The following is an 18,855-nucleotide window of genomic DNA, read 5'->3' on the forward strand; positions in this document are numbered from 1 at the left end:
AGACTAACAGAAAATATTGGTCACGCATTTTTTCATCTGTTAATCAAACAAAAAATGACAAAGGGCGCAAGACGCTGTTCTGCAATACTGAGTCAACTCACTGTCATTTTGCAATACCCATCAGGAGTGATAGAAGCCCATTAGGCAGACGACTATAGGTCCACTCCTGATGGCTAGTACTGAGGCACCGACTTCAAACTAGTACCTAGATTAAAGTTAAAAAAATAGGAGAAAAAGGTTTATTATTTTTTGATTTTCTGTTTTTTCGGCGGTTCAATTTTTTTTATTTTATACTTTTTTCTCACCCTTGGGGTATTTTTTTTTCCAAATTTATATAATACCAACTTCAAGTTATACCCTATCTAATAAAAAAAGGATTATGATAATCATTCTACTCTGTAAAAAGTTATGCCTGGTCATACATTACAATCAGTGACTGAACAATCAATAATCCCCTGTTTTCCTACTCTTAGGGTAGAAATATTTTTCCCAAATTGAAATGGGACCACCCTTGGGGTATATGTACCCTTTCCATTAAAAAAATAATCATCAAAACCGAACTACTCTGTGAAAAGTTATGCGTGGTCATACATAAAAAAAATATATACGCGTCGACTTGAGAACCTCCTCCGTTTTTATCGTCGGTTAAAAAATGACAAAGGGCGCAAGACGCTGTTCTGCAATACTGAGTCAACTCACTGTAATTTTGCAAAACAATGTCAAGTTTTAAAATTCTTTGCTAAGGGTTGACATTGAATTGCGGAATTAATAAAGGTTAACACAATATTGCAAAACAGCGTCCTTAGATGAAGCAAATTATCCAGATCGATTGGATTTTTCCGCGTGGGAACGCGTGTTACGTGACGTGTCTTAAATCTGCACCTGGCCATAGTAACTATATGGGACTGATTGGTACCGACAACTAAGGGACTCCATACATCCCTGTATTATTAGTATCTTTTTCTCAAGTATTTTTTTTCTTTAATTTTATACTGTAATTTTATTTATTTATTTATTTATTTGTAAAAACTCACACAGCATAACAGTTTGACACTAAAGCACTGAGTTTATATTTATATTTATTTGTAATTATTCATTTTGAAAAATGACTGCTAAGTTTCTTGCGGCGCATTCTTCTTGGCAATGATAGTTTAAAAAAACAGCCAAGTGCGAGTCGGACTCGCGCACGAAGGGTTCCGTACCATTATTTATACAATATTAGACATTAGCAAAAAAATCACGTCTGTTGTATGGGGGCCCCCCTTAAATATTTATTTTATTCTCTTTATATTATTTGTTGTTATAGCGGCCACAGTTATACATAATCTGTGAAAAATTCAACTGTCTAACTATCACGGTTCATGAGATACTGCCTGGTGAAGTCTTAGTAATAGGGTCCCGTTTTTACCCTTTGAGCACGGGATTGCGCCCTATTTACAGAATAATCGATTTCAATTTGACACGCCTGGTGCGTGGTGCGTGTGGCGTGGCGTCGCGTTGCAAGTGTGTTTGGCGAGCGAGGTGACTCACAGTGAACCCCCTCCCGCACACGTAGCAGATCTTATTCCGGGGGGGCAGGATGCCTTCATGCACGCGCCGCTTATGCTGGCACAGGTCCGCGTTGCGCAGAAAATTCTACAAAAAAAATAGGTACATGAAGAATTGATTGCATAATAGGAGAATGAATAAAATGAATAGCAAAATCCCGCTGTTATTACATGTCAGGTATTCTATTCTTGTGTGCGTACAGTGGCATCAACTTGACATTTGGTACGAAAATAAGAACAACATGACATAAATAAATAAATATCATGGGACACTTGACACCAATACAAACACACAAAATTGCAGGTACAGTAAAGAAAAGCTTATTTAATGCAATCTTGTATGCTGACCGTCTTGTATGATACCCGTGTGGCGTCGGGTTAGAATTACACCTCTCCATTTCTTCCGTGGATGTCGTAAGAGGCGACTGAGGATATAGGTTAAGGTATACCGTAGGCGACAGGCTAGCAACCTGTCACTATTGTACCGTTTTTGTCAAACTTAAAACCTAAAATTGCTAAAAGTGGCTCCGAAGCGGTAACGTTTCGTGTGCTCTGCCTACCCCATTTGGGAATACAGGCGTGATGTTTGTTTGTTTTTTTTGTTGTATGCTGACTGTACTTTTTTGCTGGTCTTCACTTCATCTTTGTCATTTCTTATTGATTCACAATGGAAAAAAATATTGTCCATTGCAATATTCACTGATGGATCTAACCGACTGATTAAACAGTTTTTTTTAACCTCTTCACCGCCACAAACGAAACGAAGTGACGTACTCTGTACGCCACAGAAAAACCAGCGACAAATCAACTTGATTTTTAATTCCATTGCAGAAGGATTAATTTCGAGTTGTCGTCATGTGAGGCATTCCATTGGCTGTCACGACTGGATGACTGGCGGTGAAGAGGTTAATCCAGGAAACAAGTCAATCCTGCTGCTAGTACCTTGTCGCACTGCTCGCATCTGTACTTGTACTTGCGCAGATGCACAAGGTCGTAGTGGTCCTTCATATAGATCTTCTTTGTGAACACTTTGTCGCAGCCCGGACACGGGATCCTGCAATTTGAAGTAGCCAATTTTTTTTATTAAATAAGAGTTGCGTCCCCTTAAGGTATAAAGACCAATGGCGTAGCGGAGCGAGGGCGAGGGGGGGCGGACCGCCCCGGGAGGCATTTTAGGGGGCGGCAAAATTCCATAGTAAATAATAGCTTGATAATAACTCGCACTTGTCCAGTTTTTATACCGTAGCTTGGTCCGGGGGCGGTGCCGCGCGCTGTTGCTGAGATGCCAGCGGTAGCGGTACACGTCGACGTATCTTTTGTCGCACTCGACGCAGTAAGCGCCTTGCGAGGGCGTCGTGTGACACACCTGCCAGAAAACATTTTTTTTAACGAAAGGTTCTCAGGTGCGGCGGCCATCCAACCTAAATGATACTTAATATTCCGGTAATACTCGTATGTGTTCGTAGAATAATATTTAACATTAAATAAGAATATAGAGCACTGTTCAAGTACGTTGAAGTACCTCAGCCTTCTACATGACGTTTTAATTTCGTCTGCAATCAATAGATGGCGTTGTCTGAGCAAACGTTGTGTTTTGAAAATGTTACCCTCTTTAGGCCAAAATCTAAGATTGTAAATTTCAAATTTGTCTCTTGAAGGTATTTCTAACTCGAGTGAAACCGAGCATTTACGTTAGTATTATCAATAAAATCGCAAAATCTGCACGTGTGAAAGCTGATGGGCTATTCGCGTGTGTTACCAATGGTAACTACTGGAACTAAAACTCCCATTGTTACCGTTTAAATTAATAATTGGTGGTTACTTCTGGCATGTTTTATATCTAGATCTATTAGTGTCAATGTTCCATGATAGATTCATTTAGTAGTTGCCAGAGATAACAAAGTAATGGTAACAGATGGTAACACTCTGGAAATTCGTTACCTTGTTGTGTAGCCACAGTCCGTTGTACCGCGAGAAGCTCTTGTCGCACTGCTTACACACAAACGGTGAGTGCTGCTTCCTGTTCCAATGACAAACATCATCATCATCATCTAACACATGTCGAGTCGAACAGGGCTAACAACTTTCGCTCCCTTAGACTCCAAGTGCCGGCTAAGCACCAGCAGATGTTCCTACACTCCGACTTCTGGCCGGAGGGTGTGGTCTTTCGTCGCTTTAGGGAAGCAAGTATGAAAATCCCTAAATAACTTTTTTTATTTTATTACCTGTTTGTGATTATATGGTACTGTTGTTTTATATGATTATTTTGTCATTTTTAAATTTGCAGTGCATTGATATGAACTGTAATGCTGTAAATTTTCATTGGTTAATATTAAAGTACCTGGGCGACGCTCGGGCTAAAACTCGGTACCAAGCGTTTTCCCAGAGATAAACCAAGCTAGATCGATTTTTCATCCCCGGTTCTACATACCAAATTTCATCTGAATCTTTGGAGCCGTTTCCGAAATTCTGATTATACAAGAATTGCTTGTTTAAAGGTATTAGATAGATAGATAATCAGCCGGAAGACGTCCACTGCCGAAAAATGGCCTTCCCCTCACAATGAACAACTCGACACCTGCATCCCCCGGTAGCCCGCAACTCTCACGATGTCATCATTCCACCTTGTGGGAGGCCTGCCAACGCTTCGTCTTCCTGTTCGTTAAGTTTTGAAAAATAAATGCTATTAGAAGAAAAATTATACTTCAAGCTATTTATTAGTAAGTACCTACCTGATGTGGTCCTTGATGCAATATCGCATCTTGAAACTGACACCGCAGTGGTGGCAAATGTACTTCTCATGCCATTCTTTGTAATGTTTGAAAAACTCACGTCGCGCTCTGAAATATATATGTGTTCATCTATAATTGAGGCCCAAACGAAACAAAAATATCTAACTAGTTTAAATGTAATAATGATTGTGTGCCCTGTTGGCATCCCGGATAAATGAAATAAGTAAATAAAAGCCATATGTTGCGAAACAAAGCTGAGAAAACATTTAATGGCGTGTGTTAAACAATCTGCACTGGGCCCGCGTGAGAACTACGGCTCAAGCCCTCTCAGTCTTAATGGAGGCCTGTTCTGCAGTGGGACTTGCTTGTTACTATACCGAACAAAACAGGTTTCTTTTATGAAACCGCTTATCAATTTTCAATTTATTTTGCTCTTATTATTATTCATTATAGCAGGAATTTTTTGAGGTGTCCCGATCTCGTTAACAGCCCACCTTTCGAACAAAGCCAATGTATTCTATTCTGCCCTCAACCGCATAATAATCAGTTTTAAATGAACGGAAATATAAAATAAAACTGTTCATTGAAATAACGACTTTATTGTTTAGAGCAGAAACTGCATTTTAAAATAAATACATGTTCGCAGATAATACTTTTCCATGTGGCTGCTTGTCTACGACGCAATCAATTTTGAAAAACATTATTTGCCAACAAAGATTTATTAAAAATGAACTCTGTGTTGTAAATAATAAAGTTGTTATTTTAATGAGCTATTTTATCTTACATTTCATTTCATTTTGTTCCAAAGGTTGGGTCTTAACGAGACAGGGACAGCTGAAATAATTCCTACTATACTAGATTTTGCGCCCAATAATATATGCCAATGCACTCCATGAAAATGCGTCATCATCATATCAGTCATAGGACGCCGTCCGCTGTTGGACATAGGCCTCCTGCATAGACCTGTTAAGCGAAGAGAGAACTTAAATCGGTTGAAAATTGGATTTATAATGATTTTGAACATGAAACTACCGTGAGACTCACTCATATTAAATATATTGACCCGGATAACTCACTCACTCACTCTCGGATCACGGTCACGGTCGTCTCACGTCTTAACGTCGTTTTTCGTCTTCGTCGTTGTGCGCGTGTTGCAACAGCCGCTGAGTCGCGTTGCTCCGAAGACGAAGGGCTACGAATTAGCCCGAAAGATGCCGAGCTAAACTCGATTTAAGGCGTGAGTTATCCGGGTCAGTATATTTAATAATGATTTTTTGAAAAATCAATATACATGTCTCTTTATCAAACACTTTTCTCTATGCAGCAAGTATAGGTAGAGTCATTCACGATGACGCGTGCCGTGGTTCTTATTAAAATGTCATTAATGTGACAAAATCACGCGTCTTTGTGAATGGCACTAGGTATATGACGCTACTTGCATGTGACGTCACATGCAAGTATGTCTTTCTCTGTCTAATCGTGACTTTCAAACCTTAATAACTTTGTTATTTGTAAAGGTAGCTTAAAATTTGTTTATCTATTCGATAACAGGCATTGGAAAGTTTTAATTTATAAAACATATAAAAATAGTCAAATACCATATTCGCTTGGCTTAGTACACTCACCCAAATTTCAATTTACACTTGATGCACTGAAAGGCCTTCCTATGTGTTTTCCAATGCGAGATTCTGTGTCGTTTGTGGTAGCAGGAGTAAGGACATAGCACACACACATACTTGTTATAGTGGGTAGCGATGTGTTGTACAATTTGATTTTTCTTGGATTTATGAGTGTGGCAGATGTCACATATGTATGTGCCTAGAGACTGGAAAAGATAAGTTTTTTTTATTTAAAATGAGATTACAATATGAAAACTTGTGGTTCGTTTATTTTTAATTCAGTTCCTGACAACCAAGGTTTTTTTAAATTCATGAATGAATAGAATATCTGGTTGTTTAGAATGCATATTTACTAAGTATGTAATTATATTTCTAAGCAAAATGAGTCCGATTGTATCTGATTGATCAACTGAAAGTGCAGCAAAAGAAAAATAATTAGATTATAACTGTGGTAGAGTCATTATTAAATGATCCCTGCACATTCGTAAGTTGTCTGGAAGATATACATTTACCTATCAACACCAAGTACAGCAGCATCAAAGTAATCTTAACACAGTGACATAAGGTTCAAATTAGCTTTACTCTTTAGCTAGGCTTGGTGTTGAATATTTATTAATTATTTAAGTAAAAATATGGGGGAGGGGGTTAGGACTTTGCTTAATTTTTGCTGACAAGAGGGACCCCACCTCCCCCTTATCAGCAAAAACGTCAGAAACTATTAAAATTCTGCTTAAGAACCCATTAAAAAGAAAATAAAAAGAAAAATATCAACCTGACTATGATATCTTTCGCTGTGGCGTGCCAATGCATTTTCATCCTTAAACCCAACCACACAGCTCTCACATTTGTATTTTTTCGTTTTATATGGTTCACTATCTCTTTCTTTCTCCAAACATAGTCTTATTTCTTCAGAACTTATTTTAATTTTTCTAAAAATATCTTTGTAGTCCAATATTACTTTAAATTTAGGTTTCTTATTTAACAAAGCCTTTTTCATAGCCCACTTATTATTTTTTACTTTTTTATTATTTTCTACAACTTCATTTAATTCAATTTTGAAAGACTCTATCTCTATGGTTTGTGTAAATTCATCTGATATGTGCCCAGTGTCGTCTTTTATATCATAGTCTATGGTTTCTAGTTTTGTATCAGTGTCTGTCTCGGTGATGTTGATAACATTTGTGCTTGAATCATTGAATATGACTGATGTTAGATTGGAAAGGGTGCTATATAGGTATGCCTGGAAAAATATGGAATAATTAATTATTATATGTTATTTTTTATACTCAATACAATTAAAAATAGTTTTTTATTCACTAAAAAACTGCTTAAGCTCTACAATTGTGTTATTTTAATTTGGTGATACTAAAATTTTGTTCATCACTATTATATGGGCCAATCAACTTTTTTACCCACACTAATCTGTTTGCGACATTTTTCAAACAATTGCAGATTTTTGTAAGTACCTAAACATGTTTTTTCTGTAATTTAATATATGGTGTACATGAATACATGCCATCCTACGTAAGTTCAACCTATTAAACCGTGAAATATCTTGTTGGAAGTACGATTTTTTGGTAACGCCAGAGACAATTTTGGTAACGCAGGAGACGCCCAAAGTGTCGGTAAAATAGTTGATTAGCCCATTAACATTGTTTCTCAGTAAATTATCTAAGCAGTTTAGAAAAAATGCAAAATAGTAATGCTACGACATATACTTTCAATTTTTTTAATTGTTCCAATTTCTTTTAACAAATCCCAGAAGTCAATGTGTTAATATAAAATGTAAGCAATCAAATGTTACTTAGTGTTTATGATTAAGACATCACTCTTAGTAAGATGCATTCACATTGCAAAACTCACCTGGCCCAATTGTAAAATTTCTGTAGCTCTCAGCACTTTATTTTGGAATTCTAGAATTTTTACCAGAACACTGTTGCATTCCCAGCAAATTCCAACTGACTTCATGTTACAAGTGCTCTGTTAACAATGAGTATTTGTTAAAAATATCATTTATCATCATCACCAATATCCAATAAATCATTTTAGTAAAAAAATAAATACTAGAACAACATGAACAAGTTTTTTTTCGCAAAATGGACACAACAATTTTTTTTTAATTCATATATTAAGACCTAAGACATATTACATTTGGTAGTATTACTTGCCAAACTGTAAGATTTAGTGGTGAGTAATAATAAATACAACTATTAAAACTAAAGAAAAGGCAATTTGGTCCTTGACCTTAGCCTGTCTGAACGGACTAATAAAGAAAAAAAATAACAAACAATTATAAAAGAAAGGAAAAATAAAAAATTAATTAATTCATTTTAAGCCTAAGTATAACGTTTTTTTTTTGTTGCATTAATACTTTGACTGATCCTGCTAAATAATACATTATTTACATTTATAGCAGCTTATAGTGACTTAGGTAGAGACTTTCCTTTCATTCTAAAACTTACACGTATTACTGTGCAAAATCATAATAAAACAATTTTCGTAAAACATAATACGTACCCAGTAAGTACACTGTGGTATTATTTTTCTTAGTATATCCATATTCGGTCCCAAAGGTGAGAGTTTTCTGCTTACACTTAAACAAGTGTGGCATTGTTGTGGAACTTCTTTAAAGTTAAACCCGTGCTTAGATTCTTCTTCGCAAATCATTCTGGCACAATAAAAATGTAAACTCAATCCCTAGCTCAAGTTAATTACATAGAAAATTTGTTTTATTCATATTCACATAAAATAATATAAATATTTAGACAACTTTACAAGAAAAAAATCTAAAAAAAAAACTATTTTGTTAGCTGTCAAGTTTCGGATAGGATGAGTACGGTACGGACGGTGAGGTGACACATGTCATTAAGCAATTAAAGGGTTGTAACAATGTAAATTCGAATCGATTTAATTATATCGATTCTCGATTAAGTATTCAATTGTCATATGCTAAGGGTGTGTAATCGATTTTATTAGTGATAGTCTATATTTTTAACTAGTTTTTGCCTACGGCTACATCCGCGTAGCAAGTGTTTTTGCTTGTCTATCGGGATCTCACAAACCATGCGGTCTTCTATGGCACTATATCAAAACTAATAACGGTAAAAAAATGAACAAAATCGGTAATAACAAAACTGAATAAAAAAGTAACAAAAGAAAAAAAACGCATTTAAGGGCCTTCGCTCTCGTACTAATTGACAGATGATGCGAGTCAGACGATTTGACAAGATTGTGGAATCGATTCGGTCGATAGGCAAAGTCAAGCTCTATTGAAATAGAGTTCCGTTTTACGCGATGAAAGTTGACGAGATTAAAATTTCTTTTTAATTTTAAAACATTAAAAAAAATTTTTTTAGTGATTTTTGTTTATTATTACGAAATCAATACGAAATATTTTAAGTTAAAAAGAATTTTTTTTTTTGTTCCCTCGGGATTTAAGTATATTTTTTTATAAATTATTGGCCTGAAACGTTCATGGCGTAAAACGGAAAAAACGCAAGTGTCTCGTCAGTCACCGTCAAAGAAGATAGGGTAGGGTTAGGCTACACTGGTACAGTCAGTAGTTAAATTAGTCAAATTACCAGGTTTATTATCGTGGGAATGAAAATAACAAAAAACGTAATAAATAAATAATAATAAAGAGCGCCTATAAATTATATTTAAAACGACCATAATGTAAGAAGTTCAGTATAAATTAACTTACTCTTATTTACTTTACGCTTCCAAGTGCAGTGTTTGTTGCTTGTTGTGTCGTTGACACTGAGCTAAATAATAAAATGTACGCTGTAAAAAGAGAATTTGGCGAAGAAATATGCCGCGGCTGCTTTAGTACGGACCGGAGACTGTCGCCGCTGGCAAATTATAATCTGTATTTCAGTCTTTTGGATGACAAACAAAAGTTGGAGGTAAATCGCAACTGTGATCGGTATCAAATTTTTATCATTCAAAAACATTCACCAAAAACCAGAATTCATCATCAGAACAACACAACCATTCACCATGCCACCAGATGTTACACGTAGCTATGGCTATGATAACCTCCTGTGGCCCAAATCAAATATTAGTTTTGTGAACATGAAACTATTTCACATATACGAGAGTTTGATGTCAAATACAATACACAATAATTCCTATATAAAGAATGTTGAAGGTAGGAGGATAAGGTAGCAACTGAGAAAATTAGTTGTTTTTACATAGTTCACTGACATAGCCCTCCAAAAAGTAACATCTGATTCAATAAATTATCATGATTTTCATGAAAAGTTTGTCCAACCAGGCATTGAAGTCTCCGGCGATGCAGCTGTGTTGGGAATGCAATGCCTCTCTGCGCAGGTTGAAGTTGTTCCAGACACAGGTGCAGCAGGCTCACAGGCTGCTGCATGAACTGGTGGAATTGGAGGGGCAATTGGTGAGTGTTAGCACAGTAAGACATCCCAGCATTATCAACGATGCATATGCCTTATAATTGTACTTAAAAAAAAATTTTTTTCTTTGATGTTTTTTTCCCTTTAGCCTGCTGAAGGATTATCCCAACTTCACGTTTGTTATAAACAAGATTATGATGTCATAATTGAAGATGATCTTGATGATATTGAAGAACAATTAATAATTCCAGTCAAAGAAGAAACTAAACTTGTATTTAATGAAAATTTAAATCCAGATGATGATCACACTTTTGAAGATACTGATACTTTAGAGACACATACTGAATTAGATTTATTTGTAGAAACAATGGAGAACAGTATAGTAGAAACTATACCGAGAAAGAAATACAAACGTAAGCTTAAAAGAGTGAATACTAAGAGTTCTCTGGAAACCAAAATTAAAAAAAAAAAAATTGAAACTGTTCCAGTTAAAAAAGGGAATAGACCAGGTTTAAGAAGTTCGAGAGATATTATTCGTCCATTGTATCCAAATAGAAACAATGGTAATAAAAACGATGTGAAAAAGACTAAAATTAGAGTAGGTAATACATTAAAAAGAAAAATTAAACAATCAAATCGTAAGAGATGTTTGAATCGCAAAGATCCAATTCAAAATGTCAAAGTGAAGAAAGAAAACCAAACACCAGATGTTGGAGACACAGCAGCAAAAGATTTACAGAATGAAGTCACTAATGATGACGGTGCTGAAGGAAGCGCAGATTTAGAGCTAGGAAATGTAAAAGATCAAAATACAAAAGAGAAAATTGAAGTTGATATTCATAATATTGAACAAGAAAACCATTCAGATGAAAGTGACAGTGAAAATGATAATAATGATCCTGATTTTGAAGAAAAAGATGGTATAAATTGTTATAAAACTTTACATAATTGTGTAAAAATTAAGAGAAAAGGAGTAGGAACTAGAGACAAGTGGTTAAACAGCGTTTGCATAATGTTTAATATAATTGAAGAATTGGATGAATATTTTACTAAAGTTGATTTAGGCCCTGAAGAAGTCAAACATATTCTAGATAATGAACTTTCATATGTAAGTGAAGAACAGCCGTACGGCTGCAATTATTGTGGTATGTGCTTCCAAATGCACAAAACATTAGCCATACATAAAAGAAACCGCCATAAGCAAGTAAGTTAATACATTTCATTTCATTCATTTATTTTGATTTTATTATTATTATTATAACTATATCACCACCACCACACTACACTGGCGCAGCTGTAACATTTGGTATCTCTAATAATGAACTCTGATTGAGTTCGAAACAAGTTGGCGTAGGGTGATGGTGATAGTTGGGTTTGTGTGGTATGTCTGTTCTTAGCATGGAAGCAGAAGAGCTGTATGAACACACATTTGTTGCATTAACATAGCTATTGTAAGGTCGTGGGTGTTTGTATGATAGTTCATTGATATAGACCACCGCAAAGTAACGCCTGATTTAATTCATTATTTAAATTAGTATGTGTAGGGAATGACGCACTTTTCGCTCCCGCTTCACAATATACTATTTTCAGATTGCCAGGTGCACCAATCCGGTGTACTTGATGTACCGTTGCAACATTTGCCATAAAATTGTAAGACAAGAACACACAGAGGCACACATGAAGTATTTGCACCGCCGGCGGTACTCTTGCAAGGAGTGTGACAAAGAATTTTGGTAAGTGACAACTAGTAAAATGTTTATTTCCTCAATTTTTAGTTTCAGGTCCGCAAGACATCTCTTTTTAAACCCCGACGCAGAAAGAGGGGTGTTATAAGTTTAACCACTATGTGTGTCTGTGTGTCTATCCTCCTAACGTCCAGAGTCCTTTATAAAGGACTTATTGTAATTTGAACTTTAAACTCTATCATAAATGACATAAAGTTTGATATTGAAAACACAAACTGAAATATAGATGCACAGAAAAAACAGAAAAATAAGACCATCACTGGGAATCGAACCCAGGTCCTCGGTAATCCGTACCGCGTGCTATACCGCTACACCACTGATGGTCATCAGTGACCATCAGTGGTGTTTGTATTTTTGATGGTCATCAGTGACCATCAGTGGTGTAGCGGTATAGCACGCGGTACGGATTACCGAGGACCTGGGTTCGATTCCCAGTGATGGTCTTATTTTTCTGTTTTTTCTGTGCATCTATATTTCAGTTTGTGTTTTCAATTTCGGTTTTACGGGATGACCGTAAAAGTAAAAATTTGGAATTGAATCAAAAATACAAAAAGATTCCAAAAGACCAATCTTAATAAAGTTTGATGTTCATATATCATATATTTTTGCAGGTGGTAGGACCTTGTGCAACCATCATCTTACTCGCTAATCCTGCCGTGAAGCAGCAGTGCTTGCACTGTTGTGTTTCGGCGTTGAGAGCAAGACAGCCGGTGAAATTACTGGCACTTGAGGTATCCCATCTTAGGCCTCTAGGTTGGCAACGCGTTTGCGATACCCCCGGTGTTGCAGATGTTTATGGGCGGTGGTGATATTTTACCAGTTTGCCATCCAGTCGTATAAAAAAAAGAAAAGTAAATTCATGTTTGTTTATAGGAACATAGAAGAAGGCAGGAGTCACTTTATGGAGTCCCATAAGCAAAAACGTAGCTGTAACCTGTGCGCTCACATTAGCTCGACTACGAAAGCTTTGGAGGCGCATGTGAGGTTAGTACCACTTTCGACAACCCCCCTCCCTCCCATATTCATTCATTAGTCATTCAGGGCAATATTCATTAGTCATTTTATCGAAGTATCAGACCAGCGTTTCTTAACCTCGGCTCGAGTGGTACGAGGGTCATGCCAAAAGAAATTGCTATCTATTTTTTCGAAGTATTCACCGTGAGCATGTACCAGGTCCTCAGTAATCCGTGCTTCGTGCTATAACCCCTACACCACTGCTGGACAGGAATCTAGACACGAATTTTTCCTATGCATACATATCTCAGGTTGCTTATTTCTACTATGCTTCTTAAGCAGCAGCACTAGCGACATCTATGTTTCGTCGAGAGACCTGAGATATGTATGCATGGGAAAAATTCGTGTCTAGATTCCTGTCCAGCAGTGGTGTAGGGGTTATAGTACGCAGCACGGATTGCTGAGGACCTGGGTTCGATTCCCAGTGCTGGTCTCTTTCTGGTTTTTCTGTGCATCCATGTCTCACTTTGTATTTTTGATATGGTTTCACGGCCTCACGGGATACCCGTAAAAGTAACAAATTTGGAGTTGAAATAAAAAATACAAAAAGACTACAAAAAAAATCTAAATAAGTGCTGTTTTTATATTTTATAATCATGTTTAGCGGTATTTTTAGCATAGGCGTATATAGAGGGCCGGGTGGGCCGTGCCCACCCCAGTATGGTCTAGTGCCGCCCACCTCAGGATGTTGGACTACTGATTTAAAATTCTATAATACTGATATCTTCACACAAAAATCCAGGCCATGAAAAATAACCCTAGACTAGATACGCCAATGATTTTTAGTTATATAATGTATACTTTGGGTCGCCAGGCAAAAAGGTTAAGAAACGCTGTACAGTCGAATTCATAAACTTGTGAGCAAAAATTTGATCAAAAACATCTGAACACGACTCTCTCGATAACGGCGCGCGGAGAGATTTGCCTTTAGCATCAGAAATGAGGAGATAGCTTGTTCAGTGGCAATGGGAAAGGAGGTAAACCCTAGTTATCTTAATAATTTGTAACGTTCGCAGGCAACGGCACACCCCCGTGCCGTGCGACATTTGCGGCAAGAAGACAAGCGGCACAGAGAGGCTGAAGCTGCACCGGCGCCGCCACCAGACAGACGACAGCACGCCCGAGCAGTGCTACTGCGTGCCGTGCGACAAACAACTCCCATCCGTCTACGCTTACGAGCAGCATCTTAAAAAAAGCAGCGTGCATAGTGGAAAGACGCCAAGGTAAGTCGTCACCAGGGGTCGGACAAAAAGTGCCGATGACGTCAAACCACTTATAGGATTTTGAACATGAAACTACCGTGAGACTCACTTATATTAAATATAATGACCCGATGATGATTATGTGCGCGTGTTGCAGCAGCCGCTGAGACGCGTTGCTCCGAAGACGAAGGGCTACGGATTAGCCCGAAACATGTCGAGCTAAACTCGATTTAAGACGTGAGTTATCCGGGTCATTACACTTATAGGATGATATCAAATAGTATTTTTGATATTTTATTCACTGAATTCCATTGATTTATTTACGATTATTTTGTTACTTCATTAATGCTACTTTGTTACTACATGTCACACGGCAGTTTAAATAAAAACATCATCTTGTGTGCAAGATTACTTCATTTTTACGTCATCCGCACTTTTTGTCCGACCCCTGGTCATCACTAGACCCCGTTGCGCGTTGTATCTAGCGCGGAGACCCTAAGAGCTTGTGCACGCTAGCGTTATTGCCGGCGGTTTCTTGGCGGAGCGCGCACGTGGCGAGAACGCTGCAGTATCTCCGCGATTATCTTATTTTCTTAAGTTTTTTTTTTCTATATTGTACCGTTTTTACCACGTATATCACGGACGCTACATGGGCTAGACACGCCTCTGACAGCTTGAGGTCCAATGGCCGCCATACCGCCGCAAAGGAATAATTTTTTTTTTCGCAAAACGATTTCGTGACTACTTTAAAAAAAATCTGAGTGGACCTTTTGTCCTCCCTTGTTTCCGAACAAAACGGGGACTATGGAACACTGTGGCATGCTCGATATTTTTATGGTACGGTTTTAAGGAGTATTAAATATGATTTTAATCTAAACTTTGTTTTCACGCCCGTAATAACAGACTTTGAAAGCCATACTTAAAAACCTCACGCAACAGTGCGCCATCTAGTGAGACAAAAAACGATAGCCCTCATTGTCTCACGATATTTACTTATTTCTTATTGTTCTTTCATGTATGTGTGTGATGTGTGATGTCGGTTTGCTTGCAGAATCCCGTGCACGAAATGTGGGAAGTTGATGGCGGACAAAAATAGTTTGCAATTGCACTACGACCGCTTTCACAGCGACAAGACGAAGTTCCAGTGCCCGCAATGCGACAAAGTAGGTAACATTCTATATTTCGGTCAATACGGTATTTGATTATTTTGTATGTGTTTTATAAATTAAAGCTACACAATACCTGTTATCGAATAGAGAAACAATTTTTAAGCTACCTTTACAAATAACAAAGTTATAAAGGTTTGAAATTCAAGATTAGAAAGAGAAAGACGTGACGTCACACGCCAGTACCGCCATACTTGCTGCATAGAGAAAAGCGTTTGAGAAAGAGACAGGTATATAGATTAAAAAATCGCTATTAATCCAATTTTCAGCCGATTTAAGTTTTCTCTTCACTAAACACTGTCTGTATATCTATATTTTCATAATAATATTAAGATATGGCAAATTCAGAAGTTGTCAAATACCGTATTAACTTTTTAGCTTGTTGTCATGGTTAATTTGGTATGTAGGTCTAGACCTCTGGAATAACACATAGGCTACTTTTTATCCCCATATTCCCAAGGGAAAGGGATAAAATCTTGAAATTTCAACCGCTAGGTTTAGAATCTTGAAATTTTGGACAATTGTTATATACAAAATCTCAATGAAGACCTGCAAGGAATTTTGTAAAATCACAGAATTTTAATTCTAACTACCAGATCGAATAGTTTACGCGTGTTATTTATAAATTATAAATAAGTTTTATTAAAAAAATGAATTAATTTTAAATTGCCGATGCAAAAAGAGTTTGTGTATGAACATTTTTTTCTCATTCCAGTATTACGGTCGCAGTTGTGGGCTGCGCATGCACATTGACTCTGTGCATCTGAAGAAGAAGCTTCCGAAAGACAAACTATGCAGCATGTGTGGCCGCGGCTTCTCTGTCAGTATAAATAATAATAATAAATATATAGGGTAAATCGTCAATAACTGGCCACCTTATACTAAAAATGAATTCTATTTGTAGGTGACCAGAATTCATTCAGTATAAGGTTATCGAAGGGTGGCCAGTAATTGACATTTGACTCCTTAAACTAAAAAACCGGCCAAGAGCGTGTCGGACACGCCCAAGATAGGGTTTCGTAGCCATTACGAAAAATTCAAGTAATATTTTTCTTAGGATTTTGTATTGTGTACGGAATCTTCCAAGTTTAGTTATATTTTATACCTTAGGCTGCTATTTACCTACTCTTAGGGGCTGTTTCACCATCCATTGATTAGTGTTAACTGGCGGTTAGGTGTGATGCCGTCTCTTTTTGTTTTGTTCGGATAGACGGAGACGGCATCACATTTAACCGTCGCTTAACGCTAATCAATGGATGGTGAAACAGCCCCTTAAAGTACTAATAATTCATAATTGTCCTTGTAAATTGATGTACTTACTACCATCTTAGTTGACTACGAAACCCTAAAAATGAACCCTATTTAGAGTTGACTAGAATTCATTTTTAGTATAAGGAGGCCAGTTATTGAACAGTGACTAGTAATTGACGATTTACCCTACTTAGCAGCACAAAGTGCCCATTCTACATGCATAATTACAGGTAGAGTCATTCACGATGATGCGTGCCGTGGTTCTTATTACAATGTCATTAATGTCTAATTTTGAGAAAATCACGCGTCGTCGTGGATGGCACTAGGTATACCTGTTTCTGCATACATTGGAGGGTCAGATTTTTTGCCACTAAATATTGTAGTGGGATTAACTCCGGTGTGGTAGTTTTTAGGGTTCTGTACCCAAAGGGTAAAAACGGAAACCCTATTACTAAAACTTCGCTGTCCGTCCGTCTGTTACCAGGCTGTATCTCATGAACCGTAATAGCTATACTCCGTTTAATTTAAGGTTTGAATTAACGGTCAAATTGTAACACACGTTTCTCGATATTTCGAACACAAATGGACTAAAAATACATACATGTACATTTATTAGCGTTATTTATTATGTTTTTAGTATAGAAGTTCACACAGTTTTAAATAGTTCCGTTGTTTCATTTAAAAAAGTGCGCAAAATTTACCGTTAAGTTAATGTTAAAATAAATGGAGTATAGACAGCAACGTTACAGAAAAACTAAAAATAGACCAGCCGAACAAGTCGCAATCCGTGCTGCGCGTAACCCTACATGGACAAATAAATCGATGTGCCCGATATTTATGCCTTTAGGTATTCAACACAGCCCTTACAGCATTATACACTCTACTACGTGATCCCGCAATAAAACATTAAGTCAGTTGAACTACTGCACTAACAAACGCTATTTTTTTGCCGTTTTTTGCTCGATATTAATCGGCAACGGGTAGACGCTTGAAATATTCATTGAGTATTTAGTCGTATATTCACTTTGAAAATAAATAGTTACATTAAAATAAAATAAATGTTTAAGGGGCGGCTCCCATACAGCAAACGTGTTTTTTTTTTGCTAATATCTCATGTTGTATAGATAATGCTACGCGAGTCCGACTCGCACTTGGCCCTTTAAATGTTCTCTGTTTAATGAATTCCTTTTTTTTTCAGCATTCTCGCGTCCTGAAGTTCCACATGCGCACGCATACAGGCGAGCGCCCCCACGTGTGCCCGCACTGTCCCGCCGCGTTCGCTCAGCCCTACCCGCTGCGGAAGCACCTCGCTTCGCAACATGGTGAAGCCCCCGCTGCACTAAACAAAGAGGCCCCCACGACACAAGCGTGAGGCCCCCGCAACTGACGTGTGGCCCTTGAAATAGATGTTTAGTTGCGAGCGTCCCTACGTATGTCCGCACTGTCCCGCCGTGGTGAAGCCCCCGCTGCACTAAACAAAGAGGCCCCCACGACACAAGCGTGAGGCCCCCGCAACTGACGTGTGGCCCTTGAAATAGATGTTTAGATGCGAGCGTCCCTACGTATGTCCGCACTGTCCCGCCGTGGTGAAGCCCCCGCTGCACTAAACAAAGAGGCCCCCACGACACAAGCGTGAGGCCCCCGCAACTGACGTGTGGCCCTTGAAATAGATGTTTAGATGCGAGCGTCCCTACGTATGTCCGCACTGTCCCGCCGTGGTGAAGCCCCCGCTGCACTAAACAAAGAGGCCCCACGACACAAGCGTGAGGCCCCCGCAACTGACGTGTGGCCCTTGAAATAGATGTTTAGATGCGAGCGTCCCTACGTATGTCCGCACTGTCCCGCCGTGGTGAAGCCCCCGCTGCACTAAACAAAGAGGCCCCACGACACAAGCGTGAGGCCCCCGCAACTGACGTGTGGCCCTTGAAATAGATGTTTAGTTGCGAGCGTCCCTACGTATGTCCGCACTGTCCCGCCGTGGTGAAGCCCCCGCTGCACTAAACAAAGAGGCCCCCAAGACGCAGCGTGACAGAAAACAGAAAATCAACTTCCCACTACAGAAGCATCTCGCCACGCATCATGCTAAAGGCCTCCGTAAAATAAGAGCAAGCGTAACAGATCAAATCAGTGCTATGCTCACATTTAAAAAAAAAAGGTAATTTTTGTTATGAAAATTGTAATTAGGGGTTATAAATATATTTTCGAAATTATAATC

The 18,855-nt window shown here is 38.0% G+C and overlaps 2 protein-coding genes across 4 annotated transcripts; one reads left to right on the forward strand and one right to left on the reverse strand.

Annotated features, from left to right (window-relative positions):
* Positions 1 to 1,090: 1,090 nt before the first annotated feature.
* Positions 1,091 to 8,744, reverse strand: LOC141444886 (uncharacterized). Of its 3 annotated transcripts, none has more exons than XM_074110629.1 (9): positions 8,416 to 8,744; positions 7,762 to 7,878; positions 6,671 to 7,138; positions 5,905 to 6,104; positions 4,280 to 4,387; positions 3,489 to 3,567; positions 2,789 to 2,913; positions 2,490 to 2,601; positions 1,091 to 1,635 (listed from the first exon to the last, which is right to left on the reverse strand). In XM_074110629.1, exons 1-9 carry the CDS (start codon positions 8,563 to 8,565, stop codon positions 1,435 to 1,437), a joined length of 1,560 nt encoding a protein of 519 aa, XP_073966730.1. In that variant the 5' UTR covers positions 8,566 to 8,744; the 3' UTR covers positions 1,091 to 1,434. The 3 variants fall into 3 exon arrangements, 2 of the variants coding, with proteins under 2 accessions (XP_073966730.1, XP_073966731.1); XR_012453230.1 differs by having other exon boundaries at positions 1,547 to 1,635; positions 2,772 to 2,913; XM_074110630.1 differs by lacking the exon at positions 2,789 to 2,913 and having other exon boundaries at positions 1,521 to 1,635.
* A 681-nt stretch (positions 8,745 to 9,425) lies between these two features.
* LOC141444877 (uncharacterized) lies at positions 9,426 to 18,853 on the forward strand. Its single transcript, XM_074110610.1, has 9 exons — positions 9,426 to 9,803; positions 10,175 to 10,306; positions 10,411 to 11,466; positions 11,853 to 11,995; positions 12,881 to 12,991; positions 14,038 to 14,244; positions 15,275 to 15,386; positions 16,105 to 16,209; positions 17,839 to 18,853. Exons 1-9 carry the CDS (start codon positions 9,675 to 9,677, stop codon positions 18,010 to 18,012), a joined length of 2,169 nt encoding a protein of 722 aa, XP_073966711.1. The 5' UTR covers positions 9,426 to 9,674; the 3' UTR covers positions 18,013 to 18,853.
* The last annotated feature ends 2 nt before the right edge of the window (positions 18,854 to 18,855 follow it).

Source organism: Choristoneura fumiferana, chromosome 30 (genome assembly GCF_025370935.1).
Source record: "Choristoneura fumiferana chromosome 30, NRCan_CFum_1, whole genome shotgun sequence".
Lineage (NCBI taxonomy): Eukaryota > Metazoa > Arthropoda > Insecta > Lepidoptera > Tortricidae > Choristoneura > Choristoneura fumiferana.

Bases quoted from the DNA above. Each gene is read 5' to 3' on its own strand.
- LOC141444886 (XM_074110629.1), bottom strand. From the start codon at position 8,565: ATGATTTGCGAAGAAGAATCTAAGCACGGGTTTAACTTTAAAGAAGTT. The intron at 7,139-7,761 runs GTGAGTTTTGCA...ATATTTTTCCAG, and splicing joins AAATTTTACAATTGGGCCAG to GCATACCTATATAGCACCCT. The intron at 2,602-2,788 runs GTATAAAAACTG...TTCAAATTGCAG, and splicing joins CGCCCCCGGACCAAGCTACG to GATCCCGTGTCCGGGCTGCG.
- LOC141444877 (XM_074110610.1), top strand. From the start codon at position 9,675: ATGTACGCTGTAAAAAGAGAATTTGGCGAAGAAATATGCCGCGGCTGC. The intron at 10,307-10,410 runs GTGAGTGTTAGC...TTTTCCCTTTAG, and splicing joins TGGAATTGGAGGGGCAATTG to CCTGCTGAAGGATTATCCCA. The intron at 11,467-11,852 runs GTAAGTTAATAC...TACTATTTTCAG, and splicing joins AAAGAAACCGCCATAAGCAA to ATTGCCAGGTGCACCAATCC.